The sequence below is a fragment of the Phyllopteryx taeniolatus genome, chromosome 15 (assembly GCF_024500385.1).
Source record: "Phyllopteryx taeniolatus isolate TA_2022b chromosome 15, UOR_Ptae_1.2, whole genome shotgun sequence".
Taxonomy (NCBI): domain Eukaryota; kingdom Metazoa; phylum Chordata; class Actinopteri; order Syngnathiformes; family Syngnathidae; genus Phyllopteryx; species Phyllopteryx taeniolatus.
Window position 1 is genome coordinate 20,055,160 of NC_084516.1, and position 22,758 is coordinate 20,077,917.

General features: G+C 43.7%; 1 protein-coding gene across 9 annotated transcripts in view; it reads left to right on the forward strand.

The window, feature by feature from the left end:
- Nucleotides 1–22,758, forward strand: part of si:ch211-196i2.1 (collagen alpha-1(I) chain) — a 144,478-nt gene that overhangs the window by 76,446 nt on the left and 45,274 nt on the right. For 8 of the 9 annotated variants that reach the window (XR_009792013.1, XR_009792014.1, XM_061799044.1 and 5 more), the window contains 18 exons: nucleotides 2,275–2,319; nucleotides 2,559–2,678; nucleotides 4,200–4,238; nucleotides 4,331–4,384; nucleotides 4,451–4,504; nucleotides 11,381–11,488; nucleotides 12,191–12,244; nucleotides 13,486–13,539; nucleotides 13,714–13,758; nucleotides 14,155–14,208; nucleotides 14,824–14,868; nucleotides 14,955–15,008; nucleotides 17,340–17,384; nucleotides 17,493–17,546; nucleotides 17,764–17,808; nucleotides 18,611–18,664; nucleotides 19,662–19,706; nucleotides 20,262–20,315. Coding sequence is in view for 7 of the 9 variants with exons in the window: in XM_061799044.1 (XP_061655028.1) it covers nucleotides 2,275–2,319; nucleotides 2,559–2,678; nucleotides 4,200–4,238; nucleotides 4,331–4,384; nucleotides 4,451–4,504; nucleotides 11,381–11,488; nucleotides 12,191–12,244; nucleotides 13,486–13,539; nucleotides 13,714–13,758; nucleotides 14,155–14,208; nucleotides 14,824–14,868; nucleotides 14,955–15,008; nucleotides 17,340–17,384; nucleotides 17,493–17,546; nucleotides 17,764–17,808; nucleotides 18,611–18,664; nucleotides 19,662–19,706; nucleotides 20,262–20,315 (1,023 nt within the window). In the remaining 2 variants the exon portion in view is untranslated. Of the gene's footprint in view, nucleotides 1–2,274; nucleotides 2,320–2,558; nucleotides 2,679–4,199; nucleotides 4,239–4,323; nucleotides 4,385–4,450; nucleotides 4,505–11,380; nucleotides 11,489–12,190; nucleotides 12,245–13,485; nucleotides 13,540–13,713; nucleotides 13,759–14,154; nucleotides 14,209–14,823; nucleotides 14,869–14,954; nucleotides 15,009–17,339; nucleotides 17,385–17,492; nucleotides 17,547–17,763; nucleotides 17,809–18,610; nucleotides 18,665–19,661; nucleotides 19,707–20,261; nucleotides 20,316–22,758 lie in introns of all 9 variants that reach the window. The other variant, XM_061799047.1, reaches the window with a different exon arrangement.

The following is a 22,758-nucleotide window of genomic DNA, read 5'->3' on the forward strand; positions in this document are numbered from 1 at the left end:
CACGGTGGACGACTGGTTGGAGCGTCAGCCTCACAGTTCTGAGGACCCGGGTTGGTTCAATCCCCGGCCCCGCCTGTGTGGAGTTTGCACGTTCTCCCCGTGCCTGCGTGGGTTTTCTCCGGGCACTCCGCTTTCCTCCCACATCCCAAAAAACATGCATTCATTGAAGACTCTAAATTGCCCGTAGGCGTGACCGTGAGTGCGAATGCTTGTTTGTTTATATGTGTGCCCTGCGATTGGCTGGCAACCGGTTGAGGGCGTACGCCGCCTCCTGCCCGATGACAGCCGGGATAGGCTCCGGCACGCCCGCGACCCGCGTGAGGAGAAGCGGCTCACAAAATGCATGGATGGATATTACTCCAACGTGATGAAGATATGTTTTAAGATACCTGCATACATGTGGACTTAGCCTGACATAACGCTAAATGCATACATATCGCTGAATAGCAGTTTTAGGATGAGCCTTCGAGCAGAGGATGTATGGCATGTACAACACCAATTCCAATTAAGTTGCTTACGTAACTTAGAAAATGCTGGGACAGGGTCATGTTTACCAAAGTGTTACATCACCTTTTCTTTTAACAACGTTCAATAAATGTTTAGGAACTGAGGACACTAATTGTTGAAGCTTTGTAGGTGGAATTCTTTTCCATTCTTGCTTGATGTTCAGCTTCAGCTGTTCAACAATGTCGTATTTGACGCGTCATAATGCGCCACACATTTTCAATGGGAGACAGGTCTGGTCTAGTCCCCGCAGTCTTTTACTACGAAGCTCCAGCACGCCCGCGACCCGCGTGAGGAGAAGCGGCTCACAAAATGGATGGATGGATTATTCAACAGCATTATTGCAACTGTATAACTGGTCAGTGGTCAGTCTATGGCCTGCTAAGTTTAACTCCTTGGCAGTCATGCTTGCTATATTGGAATCTACTGTACTGTATATATCTACGTGCATATCCATAAATATTTATGAATCTCTCTCTCTCTCTCTCTCGCTCTCTCTCTCTCTGTATATATTCATCCATCCATCAATTGTCTTTACCGCTCTATCCTCACAAGGGTCATGGGCGTGCTGGAGCCTGTCCCAGCTACCTCGGGACGAGTGGCAGGGTACACCCTGAACTGGTCGCCAGCCAATTGCAGGGCACATATAAACAAACAACCATTCACACCGACATTCACATCTATGGGCAATTTAGAGTCTTCTATCAACCTACCATGCATGTTTTTGGGATATGGGAGGAAAAAGGAGTACCCGGAGAAAACTCACGCAGGCACATGCAAACTCCACACAGGTGAGGCCGGATTTGAACCATCCATCCACCCATCCATTTTGTGAGCCGCTTCTCCTCACTCGGGTCTATCCCAGCTGTGATCGGGCAGGAGGCGGGGTACACCCTGAACCGGTTGCCAGCCGATCGCAGTGGATTTGAACCCTGGTCCTCAAAACTGTGAGGCAGATGTGCTCACCGGTTGGTCACCGTTCCGCCCCGATCTTACTCAAATATTGCTTATTTAATATTTGATATTGCTTATTTTGATTCCCACTGTAAGGTGTCTGTAAAGTAATTCATCTATTAAACTCTTTAACGTCATAAATTTCCGCAATGTATTGCATGCAGTGAGATGACAGCCCCTATTGCATCGAATGGTCAGTAAAAGTCACCTTTGTAAATACGAAGTTAAAGTGTTACATTACCGGTATAGAAAACATTTCATGTTCTCCCCGTGCCCGCGTGGCTTTTCTCCGGGCGCTCCGCTTTCCTCCCACATCCCAAAAACATGCATGAATTGGAGACTCTAAATTGCCCGTAGGCGTGACCGTGAGCGCGAATGGTTGTTTGTGCCCTGCGATTGGCTGGCAACCGGTTCAGGGCGGACCCCGCCTCCTGCCCGATGACAGCTGGGATAGGCTCCGGCACGCCCGCGACCCGCGTGAGGAGAAGCGGCTCACAAAATGGATGGATGGATAAAAAGTAAAAAGTCGCCCCCAAAATATTTACTTGTGTAAGTAAGAAAGTACTCAGTGAAAAAAAATACTCGAGTAACTGGTGAGTCATTTCTGATTTAAAAAAAAAAAGAACACAAATCCTAAACAGAGCCTAAACATCAAATAAAGTAAAAATCAGTAATATATGGGAGTCCACACACATAATTTTAATAAATAATCAATTTAACCATTTATACAAACCCACACAAATTGATATAGAAAAAGAGCTTACATTTTGTTTTTTTGTGGTCTCTTGAGTATTCATAATGTGAATTTATCTTTAGGGCTGTGCTGGAGAACCTGGATGGCCTGGATTTAAAGGTGATAAGGTAAGAAAAACCTGTTTTGGACAAAACTACCCATAATGCACATGAATCCACTCATGAATCTCATTAGAATGAAACAAGAACATTCTGAGTGCATCCCAATGAATTTCATTTCAAGTGCATATCATTTAGTATGAATATGCCTTATTCCTAATGTTAACTGATGAAATACTCCTGCAGCATGAAATCCAATTCTATCATGGCTGAGCTACAGTAAATAAACTGAATTGTGATGCATAAAGGCTAAGATCGGCCCTGAAGGGAGACCAGGAAATAAGGGTGACCGTGGACCTCCAGGACCACCAGGTTTACCAACCCTGTACCTGTGGAGGAACACTGCTGAGGAGTGGGCTGCCTTCCAGGTATGATATACACCTGATAGACTAAAAGACTCTCATGAATGTTCTGTTTGGCTAAAATGAGGTACACACACACATACAGTAGGTTATGTCATTGTTCCTCTAGTGTGTGGTTTGCTTGACCAACCCAACACATTGCACTCTTTTGTCCATCGGCAATCACGAGTCCAGTCCCTTGTTATCAAACCTGTACCCAGACCGACCTGTGAGCGGGTACAATGTGCGGCAGGATACCCACACTGATGTCAAACTAAAGTAGAAGACACCATTGCCATGGTTATCTCTTGCCAACTTCCCTCGTCATTTCGAGGAAACACCGGAGCGCGAATCAGCAATGAAAATCCCGAGGCAATGTCGACAGGTGGAAGAACCAACAGCAACGACCCTATGTGAAACAACCGCCCGTTCAAATGGTAGAAAGCTTTGTGTGTACTTGAGCAGTGTGATGAAGAGAAGTGGTGATGCTGAAGTTGATGTCAATTGTAGAATTGGCAAAGCAGTTTTTGTCAACACCAACAATTCCGTCAGCAACCAAAATATGCCTGTAAAATTGCCTATACACCAGTGAAACGTGGAAGAGCTCTGTAAAACTGCATGAGAGATTTGATCTTTTTGAAGAAGATTGAACATGATTTATGAATTATGGATTTCAGAGATCAGGTAACAAATGAAGAGATCCTGCAAAGAGCAAAGTCCAGACCACTCCATGAAACAGTCACAATCCGTCGCCTTAAGCTAGCAGGACACATCCTGCGACCGTTTAACAGCCGGCATGGAAAAACAACAATGACCTGGACTAACCTACTAACCCAAGATGGGAAATTAAAACGAGGCCCACCAAATAACAACTAGAGAAGAACATTTAAGAACAACCTAAAAAGAACTCACAAGCAACTTGAAGTGGGACACCGTTGAAAGCAATGCCGGAAACGAGAAGATTGGGGGCTCTTCTCACCTGAGCTTACGCTGCCGGTGGTCCGATTATTTATTTGTCACATTTCTTTTGTCAGACTCGATTTTGTTCTATGCTTTGTGATGACTGAGCAGAACAGGATTTTTTTCCACAGCTGTCAGATAATCAAGACAAAGCAGACTTTGGGTGGAAGTAGAGAATGGGTCCCAAAATCATTATCTTCACGTGTGTGTCCCTCTTATGTCCCTTGAACTTGACTGGGACATATCAAGACTGGACATGGAGTCGATGCGTGCAAAAAGAACATCTGTGCTCATCTGCTTATTCTTGTGGAATGCACCCCCAGCATTTTCAGAAGCAATGCTTTATTAGAGGAAAAGATGAGAGAAATGAATCTGTTAGTGGTTTGTGGGTTGTTATTATACATACTTTGAACTCGCATTCCGTCACCCCCAAGAGGCCTTTCAAAGACAAAGGAGGCAAAAAAAGTGACACTAATAGAGATGATTGAACAAAGGATGCTGAATGTCGTTTCATCATTGCTGAGTCTTCTGTGAGTTGATTTCATTAGTTGCTTACTCTTCTATGTACTTCTATGTATTTTATTATAGCAAACCAATTTCTACCAGTTACTCCGTGCTGGTTGGCCTGTAAGTATGCAGTGATAAATAATAACGCATTCAAAGTCACATGAATACATTTTTATCTATGTTGACCTTGTTTCTTTATGATGAGCTTTCAGAGTAAAGACGGCCCTGCTGGACCACCTGGAGAGATGGGCAAGACTGGCATGCAGGTTAGGAATTAGCACTGTGCATGATCAAGGCTAATTTAGAATGCTTTTCCTGATCTTTGCTTTCAGGGTCCACCTGGAGAACCTGGGGAATGTGGGCGACCAGGGATGCCAGGAGAGTTGGTAAGCACCAGATCCATAATTTGATCAAGATACTGTCGTTTTGAAACAGCGCTGCGTCAAATAACAAGATAGTTATTTATTACATATATGATTCAAGGAATAGGCCTACGTACCAAAGATACCACATACAAGATTTCGGCATCCCAATATGGAAAACAGTTAGATTATTACAATACAAGTCAAAACAGAGAGTAAAACATAATAATTGGGATATTTGAAATGTACATGCAATTAAAGATTAGAGCATTGCACAAAACATTCATTCATTTTACATACCGCTTATCCTCACTAGGATCGCGGGCGTACTTGAGCCTAACCCAGCCCGGTGTACCCGGGCGAGAGGCGGGGTACACCCTGAACCGGTCGCCAGCCAATTGCAGGGCACATAGAAACAAACAAGCTATCACACATGAACCGTAATATATGAAACAACTCTCCTGGAAGTCCACTGTGAGCTAATGGAAACAAGCTTGTGTTTGTAGATTGAGAAGATCAGAATCAGAATCATCTTTATTTGCCAAGTATGTCCAAAACACACAAGGAATTTGTCTCCGGTAGTTGGAGCCGCTCTAGTACAACAGACAGTCAATTTACAGAACACTTTGGAGACATAAAGACATTGACAAAAAACAACAACAACCAACAATTGTGCAAAAAGATGCAGAGTCCTCAGTTCGAATGGCTAATATCGCAATAGTCCGGTGCAATGACCATTGTGCAAAGGGCACTGAGACTTCAAGGAGTGTATGCGGTTTAAAGTGACGAGTAGTACGATCAACTGGGACAATGTTGGTTGTGCAAATGTTACAGATACTCCTCAATCAGTGTGCAAATGGAGCAGATGCTACTCTGGCATGAGTGGCCACTATATGCAAATAGTGCAGCACGGCGAGACAACTACAGTGAGTGCACGAGTAATACATAATACAGAAATGTGACAACGAACTCAAGTCCAAAAATTGCCAGAAGATCGCAGTCCAATTGCCAGATGGTGCTCTGGACCAAACGTTGGAGTTTGGGATAATTAAAAACACTCTCGCCGTAAATGAAGTGTGCTCCAAGTGGCAAACTTCCATGTCTACTGTCGTACTCTAGTTTGTAGTGTGTAGCATAAGAGAGAAAATCTAAATATCTGCCAATGTCCTATTTGATGAGCAGGGGAATTTTAGACATTGGAGCCTCCCGCCCCCTCCCCACAAACCAAAACAAGATGGATAAGCAAAGATATATTTGATTCAATAATTGCTATATAAAGCGACAAATAACAACTATCATAACTGAAAACAAACAAAAGCAAATAGCATTATATATTTGGTTAGATTTCTTTAAGTTCATACAAGTAAAGAATTGGGTGTGCCACAAACACTCAACATTTGAGATCTGTATGCAATAGTTCATGAACACCCATTTTTCATGAACTTCAGTGGTTAAAGAAAAGGACTTGGACTTACCCTGTCAGGGGTCGCCACTCGTGATCTGCGCTCGCCTGCTATCCATCGCAAGCAGAGCTTTTGCATGCTTTAAAGAAGCCATCCGGACACTTAGTGTAGCACTTCGTAAGCCATAAGTTCATCATTTCTTGATCCAACCACCCTTTCTCATTCACTGAGGGGGATTGGATTTTTGTTTGAAAATGACCATTGGTGACAATTTTGATCCATCTCCACAACATGCCAGCACCACTGTGAAGTGTGATTTCTCATGGCCAGTTGTTACTATAGTCACACTCTTTTGCCCTTTCTCTGCGACACTTCGGCCCATGGGAATGTCAAACGTGAGGGGGACCTCCTCCATGTTAATAATATGATCCGGTGTCACGTTGTGCTCAGTTACATGCTTTACATGCAGAACTCACGGAAACTGTCGACCTTGGCTTGGAAGTCTGCTGGCAGTTTTTGGGACACCGTTGTCCTTGCTCTGCTAGAGAGGCGATTGCGTTGCATGAAGCGGTAGGTCCTCCTGCAAAGTCATTTATATTCATCTCCCTGGCAAGTACCTGGGCGTGGAGACGCAACTGCACTGTAGAAAAGCCTCTCCCGGCAGCACGTTGTTCAAGCACCCCCGTGGGAACTCGTTCCTCTAGCTGTGGCCACCTAGCTTTTAGCCCGCGATTAGCTTTTTTTGTTTTCATCATTTCATTTAAGAGTAACTCTCTGCTTTTTTCCAGTCCCTTACAAGTTTCTCGCTCACTCCAGACTTTCCTTCTGCTGCTCGATTACCGTTTTCGGCTGCATATTTCACTACTTGCAGCTTGGAATCTGCAGAATATGATTTTCTTTTCGATGCCATTTTTGTTCAGTCCTTCTCAGTTGTTTTTATAGGTTACCGCTAACGTTGAAATGATCAATTTTCAGAGCTACAGAAGTAGCAGATACAGAGCGCCCTCTTGCGGTTGTCAGTGTGAAAATAACCTGAAATTATATAATTAATGTGTGAATAATTTCACGTATAAGTCGCACCCCTGGCCAAACTATGAAAAAAACTGCGACTTATAGTCCGAAATATACGGTACATTAAGTGTTAATTTGCATCAAGATGTGTGGTCGCCTCGGTAACGCGCTCTCTAGTATTGTTTTTGTTTTTGTGTTTTTCGTCCGTCTTTGGAGACCTTACACGACTCACTTACACAAGGGGAGACCTGCTAACCATCAAGGAGGCTACTCCGGACTTTCTGTCACCAACGTTTGCAAATCCGCTCAGTTTTTTCCCCGAGTTACTTACCGGAGCGGCGTCCGCGGTTTTCGCCGTATGGAGACGGAAGCGGCGCCACAGAGGGAAACGGGCCGGCATTCAGGTGAAACTCCGCAAGAGAGGACACAGATTGGCGTTCCCGTCGATCCACCTCGCGAATGTACGCTCCCTACCCAACAAAATGGACGAGCTTCATCTTCTGTTAAAGACCAGTAAAGACTTCGGACGTTCCGCCGCCATGTGCTTCACGGAGACCTGGCTTTGCGACGCTGTACCCGATGGCGCCGTTATGCTTCCCGGTTTCCACATTCATCGAGCGGACCGCGACATGGAATCATCGGGGAAAACAAAGGGCGGCGGGATATGCCTCTGTATATCAACGAAAAATGGTGTACGGACGTCACGGTGCTCAGCACACACTGCAGCCCGCATTTGGAGTCGCTATTTTTAAACTGTAAACCATTCTACTCGCCACGTGAGTTCGCATCATTCATACTGGCTGGCGCGTACATCCCGCCTCAAGCTAACACGAACGCCGCACTGCTAACGCTCGCCGAACAAGTCAACGAAATTGAAAATAAACACCCGGACTCACCCCTCATTATTCTCGGGGACTTTAACAAAGCTAAACCCGACCACGAACTCCCTAAATACAAGCAGCACATCGACTGTCCTACCAGGGAAAATAATACTTTAGACCACTGCTACACTACGGTAAAAAACGCATACCGCGCTATTCCTGGTGCAGCCTTGGGCTCGTCTGATCACTGCTTAATTCACTTAATACCGACGTACAGGCAAAAACTTAAATGTGCGAAGCCTACAGTGAAAACAGTCAAAAAGTGGACAAATGAAGCCAAGATGGAACTTCAAAGCTGCTTAGACTGCACAGACTGGAGTGTCTTTGAAAATTCAGCTGGCAGCCTGGATGAATATACGGACACTGTCACATCCTATATCAGTTTCTGTGAAGAGGTTTGTGTACCAACAAAATCTTTTCGCACATTCAACAACAACAAGCCGTGGTTCACTGCTAAACTTAAGCAGCTTCGCCAAGCTAAGGAGGGCGCATATCAGAGCGGGGACAGGGCCCTGTATAATCGAGCTAGAAACCAGCTTACTAAAGAAATTAACATTGCAAAAAGAAACTATGCAGCAAAGTTGGAAAAACAGTTTAGCGCAAACGACTCTAAATCAGTCTGGCATGCATTCCAATCACTGACTAATTACAAGCGACGATCCCCCCAAGCTGAGAACAATAGCACACAAGCCAACGACTTGAATACCTTCTACTGCAGATTTGAAAAGGACAGTTTCACACCACACACCCACCCGGCCGCTCCCGGGACCACAATCACACCTCTGACTTCTGCGTTAACCATTCATGAACAGGATGTGAGACGCATCTTCAACCAACAAAAGATTAACAAAGCGGCAGGCCCGGACCATGTGTCCCCATCCTGCCTCAAAGTCTGCGCGGACCAGCTCGCTCCAATCTTCACTCAGATCTTCAATAGATCTCTGGAACTGTGCGAAGTTCCATCCTGTTTCAAACGCTCCACCATCATTCCAGTCCCCAAGAAACCTGCAATCTCGGGTCTGAATGACTACAGGCCTGTCGCTTTGACATCTGTGGTCATGAAGTCCTTTGAACGTCTCGTGCCGGACCACCTCAAGAGTGTCACAGGTCCCCTGCTGGACCCCCTGCAGTTTGCCTACCAAGCGAACAGGTCTGCGGATGATGCAGTCAACATGGGACTGCACTTCATCCTAGAACACCTCGACAGTGCAGGGACCTACACGAGGATCCTGTTCGTGGACTTCAGCTCAGCGTTCAACACCATCATCCCTGAACTCCTTTCATCCAAGCTTCTCCAGCTCAGCGTCTCACCTGCCATCTGCCAGTGGATTTACAGCTTTCTGACGGGCAGGACACAGCAGGTGAGGCTGGGTAGACCATCTCATCCACACGCAGCATCAGCACTGGGGCGCCCCAAGGTTGTGTCCTCTCTCCGCTGCTCTTCTCTCTCTACACGAACGACTGCACCTCAGCGAACCCGACTGTCAAACTCCTGAAGTTTGCACATGACACCACTGTCATCGGCCTCATCAAGGACGGTGACGAGTCTGCATATCGACAGGAAGCGGAGCGGCCGGAGCTGCGGTGCGGCCGACACAACCTGGAGCTGAACACGCTCAAGACTGTAGAGATGATCGTGGACTTCAGGAGGCATCCTTCGCCACAGCTGCCCCTCACGTTGTCCAGCCGCCTTGTGTCAACCGTTGAGACCTTCAAGTTCCTGGGAATTACAATCTCTCAGGACCTGAAGTGGGCGACTAACATCAACTCCGTCCTCAAAAAGGCCCAGCAGAGGATGTACTTCCTGCGGCTTCTGAGAAAGCACGGCCTGCGACCGGAGCTGCTGAGACAGTTCTACACAGCGGTCATCGAATCGGTCCTGTGTTCTTCCATCACAGTCTGGTTCGGTGCTGCTACAAAAAAGGACAAACTCCGACTGCAACGGACAATCAAAACTGCTGAAAGGATTGTCGGTACCCTCCTACCCACCATTGAGGACTTGCACGCTGCCAGAACTAAGACTAAGAAAATCCTCTCGGACCCTCCGCACCCCGGTCACCAGCTCTTCCAGCTCCTTCCCTCAGGTAGGCGCTACCGATCAATGCAAACTAGAACTAGTAGACATTCCAACAGCTTCTTCCCTCTTGCGATCAACTTCTTAAACACCTGACCTACAATTCCATTACAACATGCTGGCAATTTTTTGACTTCGTTGTCACATTTCTGTGGGGCCAATGATGTATTACTCGTGCACTCACTGTAGTTGTCTCGCCATGCTGCACTATTTGCATATAGTGGCCACTCTTGCCAGAGTAGCATCTGCTCCATTGCACACTGTTTGAGGAGTATCTGTAACATTTGCACAACCAACATTGTCCCAGATGATCGTACTACTCGTCACTTTAAACCGCATCCACTCCTTGAAGTCTCAGCACCCCTTGCACAATGGTCATTGCACCGGACTATTGTGATATTAGTCATTTGAACTGCTCTAAGTGCTAGAGGACTCTGCATCTTTTTGCACAATTGTTTTTTGTCAATGTCTTTGTCTCCAAAGTGTTCTGTAAATTGACCGTCTATTGTCGTACAAGAGCGGCTCCAACTACCGGAGACAAATTCCTTGTGTGTTTGGACATACTTGGCAAATAAAGATGATTCTGATCAACTGTAATAAGGGCATGTTTTCATTCCACGCCAAAGAAGCCAAATAGACTTGTTACGCAATTGCGGGGGGGCGGGGGGGGGGGGGGGGGGGCACACAAAAAATATCACAGCATATGATAGCTAGCCCCATTACCCCATTAGCATGCAAATGTATTGGACCAGTGGTTTGGACTTCTGCCTCCCACTCAAATTTTTCAGGATTAGAATCTCAGGTGCGGAACCTCATGTGTGGAGTATGCATGTTCTCACCGTGTTTGTGTGGGTTTTCCCGGATACTACGGTTTTCTCTCACATTCCCAAAACATGCTACAGGCTACTTTTAGACTCCAAAGAAGTGAAATTATGTAAAACAAGATAAACAGTAAATTCAATTCATTACAGGTATCTGCTGTACTGTAGCGTGATCAATATTACAAACAATGGAGAACAGCACCATCTGCCGGATCTCACCCTAATGATGTAACTTCTCAGTGCACTTGTGTGTAGGTGTCTGCACTGCATATGTATACTGTATGGAGAAATATCCACCAATCATGCCTGCCTCTGCCTAAAACATGACATCAATATCCTTCACAGTGTGCAATATAATGTCTTTTTTTTTCTTTCTTTCTTTCAATCCCTGTAAATCAGTTCTTGTTCTCTGCCTGTCTTCAAGATGAGTTATTGCTACCCACCACCTTCATGTCAGGATGTTGTTATCCAGGCGATGCCTTGTCTGTGTGATAAACGGCTCGACTGAATCTCAGAGGTCCTTTGTACTCACACACAGCGCTAACCTATAATTTACAGTTTAGTATTATGGTTCTGATTCTTAGCGGGGTTATGAACAAGTGTTCTCCTACATCGCTTGTTCATTTAACATTTTTGTGACAACATGACCCCCCTCAGCTAAATGTTACAGTTGTAGTATTTCATATATAATCATTTATGTTGTGTGAAAGGGTGAGCGGGGACCCAGGGGACCTCCTGGAAGAGCAGGGCCCCCAGGCACAGATGGGGAAAATGGAGAAGATGGTCAGCAGGGGTCACATGGTGTTCCTGGATCACAGGTGGGTACTTGGGTTCTGTATAGAAGCTGTAAAACAGTGATTAGAGATGGTGAAAGAATACGTCATACCTGGTACAACAAAATCAGGCTCAGTTATTATGGTATATAAAACACTGTTTCTCATTAGATTATTTGAGATCTATTTAGTGTAATTATGACTTAAGTACTGCGTAAACGTCGGTTAGTGGAAGACAGTAATGTGTTCTGACTTGCATACAAATTTGGGGTACGCTGCTGCCGTTGGTGCAGTGAAATACTGTCCTTCGTATTTGGAAAGTAGCATTATTTGAACAGGCAAGAGTGGAAACGCAACTTCCGGCTGCATTTAAACAGCATCTCATATAATAGATGTCATTAATGTTGTAAAAGCAGAATCACTTAGACTGTATTCAAAATGTTATGGTTTGCTTTCATCGGCATCCTTCATTTCCAAACTAGAGATGTTGCACTTTCCTAAAAAGAAGAGATCAGGGCCAAGATGTAATGTTTTTGTACATTCAGTTGCCATGTTCATCCTCTGTTTCTGAATAAGCTGTTCTGCAAGGCACTTTGTAGTTTTGTTTAAAACACATGATGCATGTTTTCAAAAGCTATTTTTTAAAAATGCTTCTTGATTATGCTTCATTTCTGTAAAAGTCAATTGTGAATTAGTGAGGTGTTTTGAGTTCAAACTGAATTACTGTATGTGTTCTAATTCCTTCAGGGCCCATGGGGCTACCGGGGTGAGCGAGGTGCCAAAGGGGAAAAAGGTGATGAGGTGAGGGCTAAAATGATCACAGCTGCTTTTGCCAGTCGCTATTATTTCAAACATACACTATATTGCCCAAAAGTATTCCTTCACCTGCCTTGACTCACATATGAATTTAAGTGACATCCCATTCTTAAGCCATAGGGTTTAATATAATATCGGTCTACCCTCTGCAATTATAAGAATTTAAACTCTTCTGCGAAGGTTTCCACAAGGTTTAGTAGTGTGTTCATGGGAATTTATGACCATTTTTCCAGAAGTGCATTTGTGAGGTCACACGCTGATGTTGGATGCGAAGGCCTGGCTCTCACCCTGCGCTCTAATTTGTCCACTGTTCTATATCGTTGAGGTCAAGATTGTGCAGGCTAATCAAGTCTATCCACATCGACATCTCTCGTCCATATCTTTATGAAGGTTGATTTGTGCACTGATGCACAGTCATGTTGGAACAGGAAGGGGCCATCTCCCAACTGTTCCCACAAAGTTGGAAATGTCCAAAATATTAGCCCCAGAGCTCCAGTGAAAGGAACTCTGAATGCTTCAGCATACCAAGAGATTTTGGACACTCAAACAGTTTGAGGATTACCCCTTCCTCTTCCAACATGACTGTGCACAAGTGCACAAAGCAAGGTCCATAAAGACTTGGATGAGAGAATTTGGTATGGATGAACTTGGCTGGCCTGCACAGAGTCCTGCCCTCAACCCGGTTGATTTTAAGTGGACAGCGAGCCTATATTATCCAGTTTGAGCATTCTTGAACTCTCATAGTTTAATCTTGGCGTGACTTTGTGGCTTGCGTTCCATTCTTCTTTTATACTGATGTTGTCTAATTTTCGCTTTTGTACCACTGTGCTGGACCGCCAGGAGTATACGTGCATATGTGTGTACAGTACCGTTTCTTATGTCACTTCGTCACACTTTTCATCTTACCCATTGTAACTGAATAACAAGCAAGCAAAACACACTTGTGAGGTTACCCTTTAGCTGCTCACTGAGCAGCTAAAGCCATGATGGTTACTGCCAAGGTTTTCCACAACTTTTGAGGCATATTTTATTATTGTTTTTTTTGCAATACTTTTGGTTGAACTGTATGAATTTGGGCGGCGCGGTGTTTGGTTGATCGAAGACTCTGAATTGCCTTGAGGTGTGAATGTGTGCGCGAATGGTTGATTGTTTATATGTGTCCTGCGATTGACTGGCGATTGAATTATTACATGATTTTTTTTCTTCTTCTTCTTCTTTTCCCACAGGGTCTTATTGGTCAACAAGGTCCAAGAGGGCAAACAGGGGAACCTGGCGAGAAGGTACACCTGCGAAATTGTTTCCTATCCTGTGATTAAACTATTATATGGATTTGGATATGAATAAGCAATATAAGAGAGTCGGCCATTAGAGTATCTGACATTTGATGGTAAATGCAGCTATATTGAACGGGACAAGTCTAAGTCATGATCTTGGACTGTCTTTGCTCATTCTAGGGTTCAATTGGTTTACCAGGGCCACAGGGTCCTGTCGGGCCCAGGGTGAGTGCGCAACACTTATAAACTACTTCTTTCAGGTGAAGTTACACTATGTAACATGACATGATATGATCATGTTCATTACGTGATCAGTCATGAGATTAACACTTTTGCTGCCTTGTACGAGAAGACATGCTTTACAAACTACAATCAAACTGCTGTAATATAGGATGGAATCACATACTAGATATTTGCGCAAGACATGCGCCTCTGAATCTCTTTTAATCCTTAATTCACTATTTGTTTCTATTTACAGAATAGTGTAGTTTACAGGAGTCTGTGTTGACATTCTCTTTTTTGTTAATCATCACTTCCAGTGTCGTGTTTTCTGTCTTTATCGTATATTACTAGCAATACTACTATACTAGTATACTAGTGTATATTGTATATATTTTGCAGGGGGATCCCGGTATGCGAGGTGGCTATGGTCCGGAGGGCCCACGCGGACCCGATGTGAGTGATGTGCCGTATAAGAGTGCAGCTGTATAAAAGCTGGCTCCGATACGTTTCATATTTTTGTTTGTCATACCTTTTATGCTCCTTTTCGTGTTCTCAGGCTAACTTACTGTACTGTTTTGTGTGAGCAATATCATCAACTGATTACAAGTCCACAAAAAAGAATGAGTGCCTCCGGATCTGTTGGCCCTGCTTTCAAAATAATTGAGCTTGGCTGCCAGAATAGCAGCGGTTTATACCAGCTGTGACGGTCACTGGATTTCAAGCCAAATCGTAATGAAATGAAGAGAGTCATGATTAAGATGACTTAATAAGCCTTTAGATATATTTATCCTACATTTCTGAAGAAGTTCTACTGCTGCAGTTTAATTGCAGCTTTCTCAGGGCAAGATCAGGCAATCCTTGACGAATTGTGTAACAAATGTCATGTAATCTGCTGCAGTCTATCATACAAACTTTGCTCAATGTAACACAAATGAGTATTTTCATTCTTATTATTTTTTTTTAAGTCATGGATGATTTTGAAATCACTAAATTGTTGTCCTGGTGAGGTATTGTATTGTGTGTGTAAGTGCAGTGTATGTTGTAAATCTTTACGCTGCTTGCGTCCAGGGTGATCATGGATTGGACGGCCCTCCGGGTATTCCGGGTCTGACGGTAAACTCAAGATAGTAAAAAAAAAAGATGACATTATCCAATACTTGTTTGTTTTATTCATGTTTTTGTGTGCTTGTCGTTGACAGGGTGCACCAGGCATCACAGGACAAGTTGGTGCTCAAGGAGCTAATGGCGCAAGGGTAAAATGGAAGCACACGTGATATATCCATGACAACTTTGATTTAGTTGTGTCATTGAAAATAATTTGTAAAGGTGTGCAAAACCTTGAACCTCGTTATCAATCGTGATATCATTTGAGATGTTATGAAATACAGTGGGACCTCAGGTTATGAATGACCTGCTTTATGAACAATTCAGGTTACGCACAAAATGTACCTCCATTTTGATTTGTGAACAGTCTTGGCATGGATGAGCGGAAGGATCTATAGTGTGCTTCTTGTGTGGAGTAACTATCATGCTCTGTGCATAATGCATTGTAATAAGTACTGAGCTAATATGAGCACTTTTTAGACTAACAGGTAATCTAACACGTTACTGTTTCCAGACAAGCAGTGAGATTAAAGTTTCATTTTTGACTATTGCAGCGATGATGAGTTGCAGAAGGCAAACGGAGGCTCTTTTTGACAGAGGTTCATTGTTAAACTCCACCCACACAAAACGGAGCCAAGAGTGGAATTTTATAGACTATGTAATGACATCTGCAAGGGATCTAGAGGGAAACACACAAAGGGGTCTAACTAGAGAAAGAAAATAACACTAATAATGATAAAAATAGAACATCGTGTGTTGGATTCAAGTTGAAAACGCGAGCATTTAACACATCCAGTATGGACGGGAGAGAGAGAGAGTTAAGTTGTGTTAAGCTAGTAATTTCCCCCAAATTACTCGGCACTAATATTATACAGTCTGCAAACGCTGGTGTGTTACTCACGAATGTAGATCAGCTGGTAGATGTGGCGGCCTGTCGCAGTCGTCTCGGGAAGCACGGAGACAGCTTTGGTGGAATGATGCAGAAAAATGATACACAAAATTGTTGTTCGTCACACCTCGTCGGAAGAATATCACCGTGCCTCTTCCTGCCTTTTCAGGGACTCGCTAGCAAATTCAGAGCGAAGCGTACCTGGTACTTTAGTAGCAGCTGCTCTGATCGCCGAGCTGAGTCTCCATCCCCAAGGCCCGCGGTGACCGAGCCGCGTGCCCGAACAAAGAAAGGAGAGGGGTGGCCGAGGCCAGCCCGTGACTGGCGAAGTTAGCTAGGGCGCGAGAAGGCGGGAGTCCGGAGTTAAATACCCCGGGGGCGTGTCGGAGAGGACTGCGGACCAGACAAGACCACACCCATCAGCTTGAATCTAGTCTACAATTTTGACCCATAAAATGGGTTTAAAATCACGTATTAATATAAAATACCCTCAACTTTGTACTCTCTGCTCACAGGTCAAGCATATAGACTGGCTGTTTATACTTTAGTCTTGGCAAATCAACTGCTTATGGTTCAAATCACATTTCATGCCGCTTGGAGTCAAATCAAGAAAACAATTTCGCGGCTGCGCTTATAAAGTTGACACACTGACACAGACATCAGGGCATACATTTGGAATAAAATATCAAAACAGAAATTTTCCTTTGGTTCAAAATCAAATGAGGGTCCACGGTTCGACTTTGCAGTTCCTCTCAACACCACAGGGTGTCGCCTTGTGTGCACATTTTTCAAGCCATCCCTTTTTGCTGCTGGCAATTCAAACGAAGAAAATGACTCTTTGATGACTGTAAAACAAGATTTGCTAATTCCTTAAGGGTCCAGTAGGCGTCTTCTTGTGGTAGTCTCACAGCAGGGCCGCTTGGAAGAATGCAGCCCATCACGTGGGGGGGGGGGTTCTGGCAACTGGGTCAGAGTCACTACAATACTTTACAATCTCCACTTTGCCGTAGTGCTCCATTGGTGTGCTTACCTCTGTCTCCTCTTGAATGGGTGGTGGAGTGTGTAAAATGTAAGTGTAATATAATTATGAGTCATTACTGTACATCAACAGCTATTTTGAGAGAGAATATTCCATGATCCACCAATAACCACCACGGTCAACCTGATTGATGGTTATTGTTTTCACTCACTCACTCATGTGCTTGAGAAGTACTGTATCTGCACCATTTGCACAATTGACATTGTTCCAGATTATCGCACTACTAGTCACTTTAAACTGCATACATTTCTTGAAGGCTCTGTGCCATTTGCACACATAGAGAGAGAGAGAGAGAGAGAGAGAGATCGGCATTACCACACTGGTAACCTCTTATTGCTCGGTGACTGTATTTTTATGTTTTTATGCCTCAAAAATATTCACTGTCCATTGACTGTCTGTTGTCGTACGAGAGCACCTCCAACTACCGTAGAAAAATGTTTTTGACATACTTGGCAAATAAAGATTTCAAATAAGAACAATTATTTTGCTATTGCTATCTTTCTGTGCTGACTAATTACTTTTGTATGATTTGTTTATTTTTTCCGCTTTCAGGGGGACATTGGCCCTGCAGGCAATGTTGGCCGCAAAGGCCCACAGGTATTAATTTGGCTTGATTATATTTACGCTTCAGTGTTTGAGCTTCCATACAATCTTAAGCAACAGTGTTTTGCATTTATTTCATGTCCTTCATTTTCCTTCAACCAGGGGCCCCCAGGTTTAGACGGACAGGTGGGGAATCCCGGACCCAGAGGGCCCCAAGTAAGTCAAGTTAAAGAAGCAGTGTGTACTCATTAGACATGTGTTGAAGTAACACCCCCGGCCAAAATTTGTGACACCGGATATATTTGATGAAGTATGCTCAGTATCTTTAGAAACAAGGATAAGCTACGGCACAAGGTAGACCGCGTAGCATCCATAATACTGTGCATAAGTTCTCCTGCTTTGACTTTGTTTCATAAATATAATTTGTTGACAGGGAGCGCCAGGACTCAGTGGTGGAGCAGGGCCTAAAGGAGATCCTGTAAGTACAGTATGTTGTTGGCTTATGTATTTCGTTTCCCAAATTATGCCATTTTCAAAAGATGGCAGCAGCAGCTCATCCGTAAGGTTTCATTCTCGGAGCGCAGTTTGCACACGTTGTCGTTCCGTCATATGCCTGCTTCCCTTTGTGGTTGTGCAACAAAAATACACAGCGGAGTGTAAATTGGATTTCAACTTGAGGGATTCCAATTCATTCCATCCATTTACTGCTTATCCTCACGAGGGTCGTGGGCGTGCTGAAGCCTATCCTCGTTAACTCAGGGCACATATAGAGAAACAATCTTTCCCACTCACATTCGCGGGAAATTTAGAGTCTTCAAGTACCCTACCTTGCATGTTTTTGGAATGTGGGAGGAAACCGGAGTACCGGGAGAAAAGCCACGCAGGCACGGGGAGAACATGCAAACGCCACGCAGGCGGGGCCGGGGATTGAACCCGGGTCCTCAGAACTGTGAGGCAGATGTGCTGACCAGTCACCCTACCGTGCCGCTTCAAATTCATATCATAAATAAAAACCACATTGAAAATCTCTATCCATAGTCATTCTGCCTTTGTTTCCCCCAGTCAGAGTTGAATTTTCCTTCTGCTATTTTGATGTGTCCTTATAAGTTGATTTGCAATTTACAATTATGCTTCCAAAGACATTTATAGACTTTTAAGTTATGGTTGCATGGACTTAAAAAGGAAGCACAAGTCTGACCTTCTATTGTACACAATATCATTCCCAGTGTTATGTTTTTCTGATTGTGTTGTGCATTGTTTTCTATTTGTTTTTACCCTAGGGGCCTGTGGGCACCATGGGTATGCGGGGTGAATCCGGCTTTGAAGGGCCGGTGGTGAGTTGCAGTCAGACATTCCTTTGGGGATTGCATTAGTTCATTTTGAATATGCACACTACGTGTATTTCTGCCTCGTTAAGAAAAAAAAAAAGAAATGACTTCTCTACCGTATTTTTGAGTTCTCCCCCCCTCGAACACCGCGGTGCCTTATTGTCGTAGAGGGGTTGGGTGATTGGGTCACCCAAGAAGAATAGTTCCCTAGCGAGGGACCAGACAAAAGTTGAAATGACTTCCTATTGTGCTGAACAACATTGGACCTATAGTACATTTCCCTAGTCAACACTGATCACCGGGGCCCCCTTTGGAGCCAGGCCTTTGGTTGGGCCTGCATCTGAGAGGTTCCTACTATATACACAGTAGTCCAGCTTGCCTCCATGCACAACTTAGGCCCTGGAACCAGAGCCAGAGGGGGTTGGACTCTGTTCCCTTGTGGATTTGCTCCCGCCTGTACATTGGTGTTCACCCCAGTGGCGGGACTGGTCTGGACCGTTGTTTCAACCAAGACACCATACAGCAGCTCATACTACCCACCGTGTTTGGAATGTTGGGAGAGATGGCTACTCCTTCGTTCTGCTGTGGACTTCAGAGCTCGTATGGACAATGACGGTGATAGCTGGAGATGCGTGTAATTGGGAGGAACGGCATCTGAACCAGACCGGTGTGTTGTTGTTGGTCCTCTGTGCTAATCACGAATTGTCTATAACGAACACCATGTTCAGGCATGATTTTTTTCCCCATTCTTGCTCAACGTCCAGCTTCAGTTGCTCAACAGTTGTCGTATTTTGCACTTCATAATGTGCCACACATTTTGAATTGTCCATTGAGAAACGTTGTTCCTAAACTGTTGGACTATTTGCTCACGCAGTTGTTCACAAAGTGGTGAACCTTGCCCCATTACTGCTTGTGAACAACTCAGCCTTTCGGAGATGCTCCTTTTATACCCAATTTGCCTGATTAATTCGCATAAAGGATTACCTATTGACCTTTTGTTCAGGGTGCACCAGGAGAGGCCGGTCCACTGGGTTTCCCTGGAGTTACGGTAAGCTCTGATAAGAAAAACAATTATTGTAATGTAATAATTTTCACTTTATTCAGCTAAATATACCGTAATTTCTTGTGTATAATTCTCGAGTATAATGCGCACCCCCAATATTGAGTCCAAAAATCCGGAAAACCCTTCTTCCTTTGTATCATGCACACCCATGACTTACCCAGTAATAAATATGCAATACATGTTAGTGGTGAGCCTCTCTTAATTTGTTTTTCTAATCAATTCTGATCAGTAATATTAATACTGAGATTTACATGTTCTTTAATAATGCATTTACTATTGTGGTGTAGCCTAGTGTTTAGTTTTAACACTGCGACTTTAAAACTAATTTATGGCTGTTCTCCAAGAAATATCCTACTGATATACCTCATTTTACTATGAAATAATGTTCTAACTTTTACGATACCTACTGCATGTATAATACACAATTTTGACTTTGAAGATTTTTTTTTGGGGGGGGGGGGGGGAATGGGCATTCATTATACATGAGAAATTATGGTAAATGCCAATGATTAACCCTGAAAGCTGCTTTTTAATATACAGGGCATTCGGGGACCAGATGGGGACAAGGGGATTCCAGGTCCTAAAGGAGATAAAGTAAGACATTGCTTGACATGCACCTAAATATATTGTCATGAAAGCTATATATATATTTGGGGCAGAAAGACTGCCCTTAATTCCAGACTATCAAATAATCACCAGCAAGAGGGTTTTGCACATATAGAAATAGACCTTATTTCAATAACATCCAGGGTCTGAAATGAACACTCATCAGGTGCCAAATGCGAGTCAATTTTCCTTTTGCTGTGTTCATCTCAGAGGGCTCGCCGAGTAAATGTTTGTCCTAGTGATGGGTAGATGAGGCTTCGTGAAGCGTTGCGGCACATTGGGCAAACTCTATTGATACTGTTCTCTGGACTGGGTCCCTGTGTTGCTTAATACAGACACTTGCAGGATCTTAAATATCATTACAATATTAGTTAGGCATGTTATGTGGTCTTAATCCTTAATTTAAGATATCTTTAACATATCTGTCTCTTTAAAATATACTGTCACGAGGAAAAGTAACGCGTTACTTTCCCCGGGAGAGTAATCAGATGACAGTTACTTCAAACCAGCAGTAGTTAGTTTTCAGTCATCAATGTCTCTCAGCAAGTACTGATTTGTAGCTGGTGACTCGCAGTCCGGCCATTCAATAGCATTAAACCGCTCACACAGATCACTGATTTCTCAAATAAGCGGAAAAAGCCATTGGGAGGTGATGTTGATTCTACAATGCACAGTGACGCTGCAGTACCATAAAACTGCAAATCAATGCATTTTTGTAATTTTCCTTTGTAAAAAGTGTATGTTTGTTGTTGTTCCTTTTTATTTACACATTAAGAATACAGTTTTACTGGTGTGTTAAGTGTGCAATGCATTGTCGGTTAATTATTCATACCGAAGTGTGCGGTCGTAAATCGGTCATGGAGGTTAAGGACTGACTCACTAGGACTTACAATACTTCAATAATATTCAAATGAATATGGACCAATAGGAGCCAATGTTTCCATGTTTGAATTAGGGAAGGTGAACGATCCAATCGGGGTATGATTCCAGTGAAGCTGTAATGCTGTGGAACAAGGAGTGTGTCAGGAGCAAGAGCCAGACTTTGTGATCGCCAGTGGCGTTGTTCGGCCTATTTAAGGGGCCTTCAGCCACCCTAAAATGTTCTTAAAATGTTACCCTAAATGATTTGGTTGTTTAAAAAAAAAAAAAAAAAACTCTTGACTCAGCGGGATAAACCACCAATAAGCATTTCCAGGATTGGTTCCTCTTCAAAACATAAACAATGAAAATAAAAACAGATCAGATGTAAAAATTGGAAAACAAAATTACAGTTATTGTGTTATGAGCCAAGGTCATGTCATTAGCTTCCATATACTGTAGATCAGTTGTTAATTAAATGTCAGCTGTTTGTGAAATTGTATATTTTACAATAGCGTTTAATAGAAATGATATGTGTAAAATGATTTCATATTTTGGCTGGTAAAAAAAATGCTTAGCCGGAGGATTTTTTTTCAGCTACCAGTGAATTTAGCCAATAAGTCAAAAAGTTAATTCCGGACACGGATAAGAAGAATCAGAAGAAGAAGAAGAATCATCTTTTATTATTGTCATGAACATGCATGCATGCACACGAAATTTGTTCTCTGCATTTAACCCATCACAGTGAACACATACACATGTTAGTGGAACACACTGGAGCAGGGGGCAGCTGAAGCGCCCGGGGAGCATTTCGGGGTATCAGTGTCTTGCTCAAGGACACCACAGCCGTGAGTCCGGGGGATGTTGGCGATCTTAACCATTGGGCCACGGCTGCCCATCACAACATCACAAAGTTGAGGAGGGAAGACTCTTGCTCCAGGGCAGTCAATAGTTTTTCACTAATTAACAATTTGCACACACCCAAATTTAACACCCTAATTCGAGGCATTTTACCGCAATTACAGCACCCCAAAAGAAACAGAGTGGAACATACTTCAAGCAGGTCACACCAGAACAAAGCAATCCACATGAACCACTTCATGCACCCAAGCAAACTTTTTTTGTGCCTTGGCCTGCATGCAGAAAAATCAAAGGATTCAGGAGTCTTCAATGAATTTAATACACGTTTTTGGAATGGTGACCCAGGGCCACAAACACAAGGAGAACCTGCAAACTCCACACAGGAAGGCCAGAGCCAGAACTGCAAGACGGATGTGCTAAGCACTCGCCCACTGTGCTGTGTATTATTGGTAGTAGTTTTATTAGTTGTAATAGTTTAATTTAAAAAACAAAATGTGGACACTGTGAGTCACAATCATTGCTCACACTCCTCAAATCAAGCAAATGTTGGATGTGTGATTGGCAGAAGCGGTCCTGGCCCGAATGGCGCCCCGTACGACGGCCATCAATTGCACCCCCTTGGCCGACCGATATTCTATACTGCCCTTCTAAATCGTACAACAGATCCTTGATGTAGGCAGCTTATACGAACATGACATTGAAAAATATACAA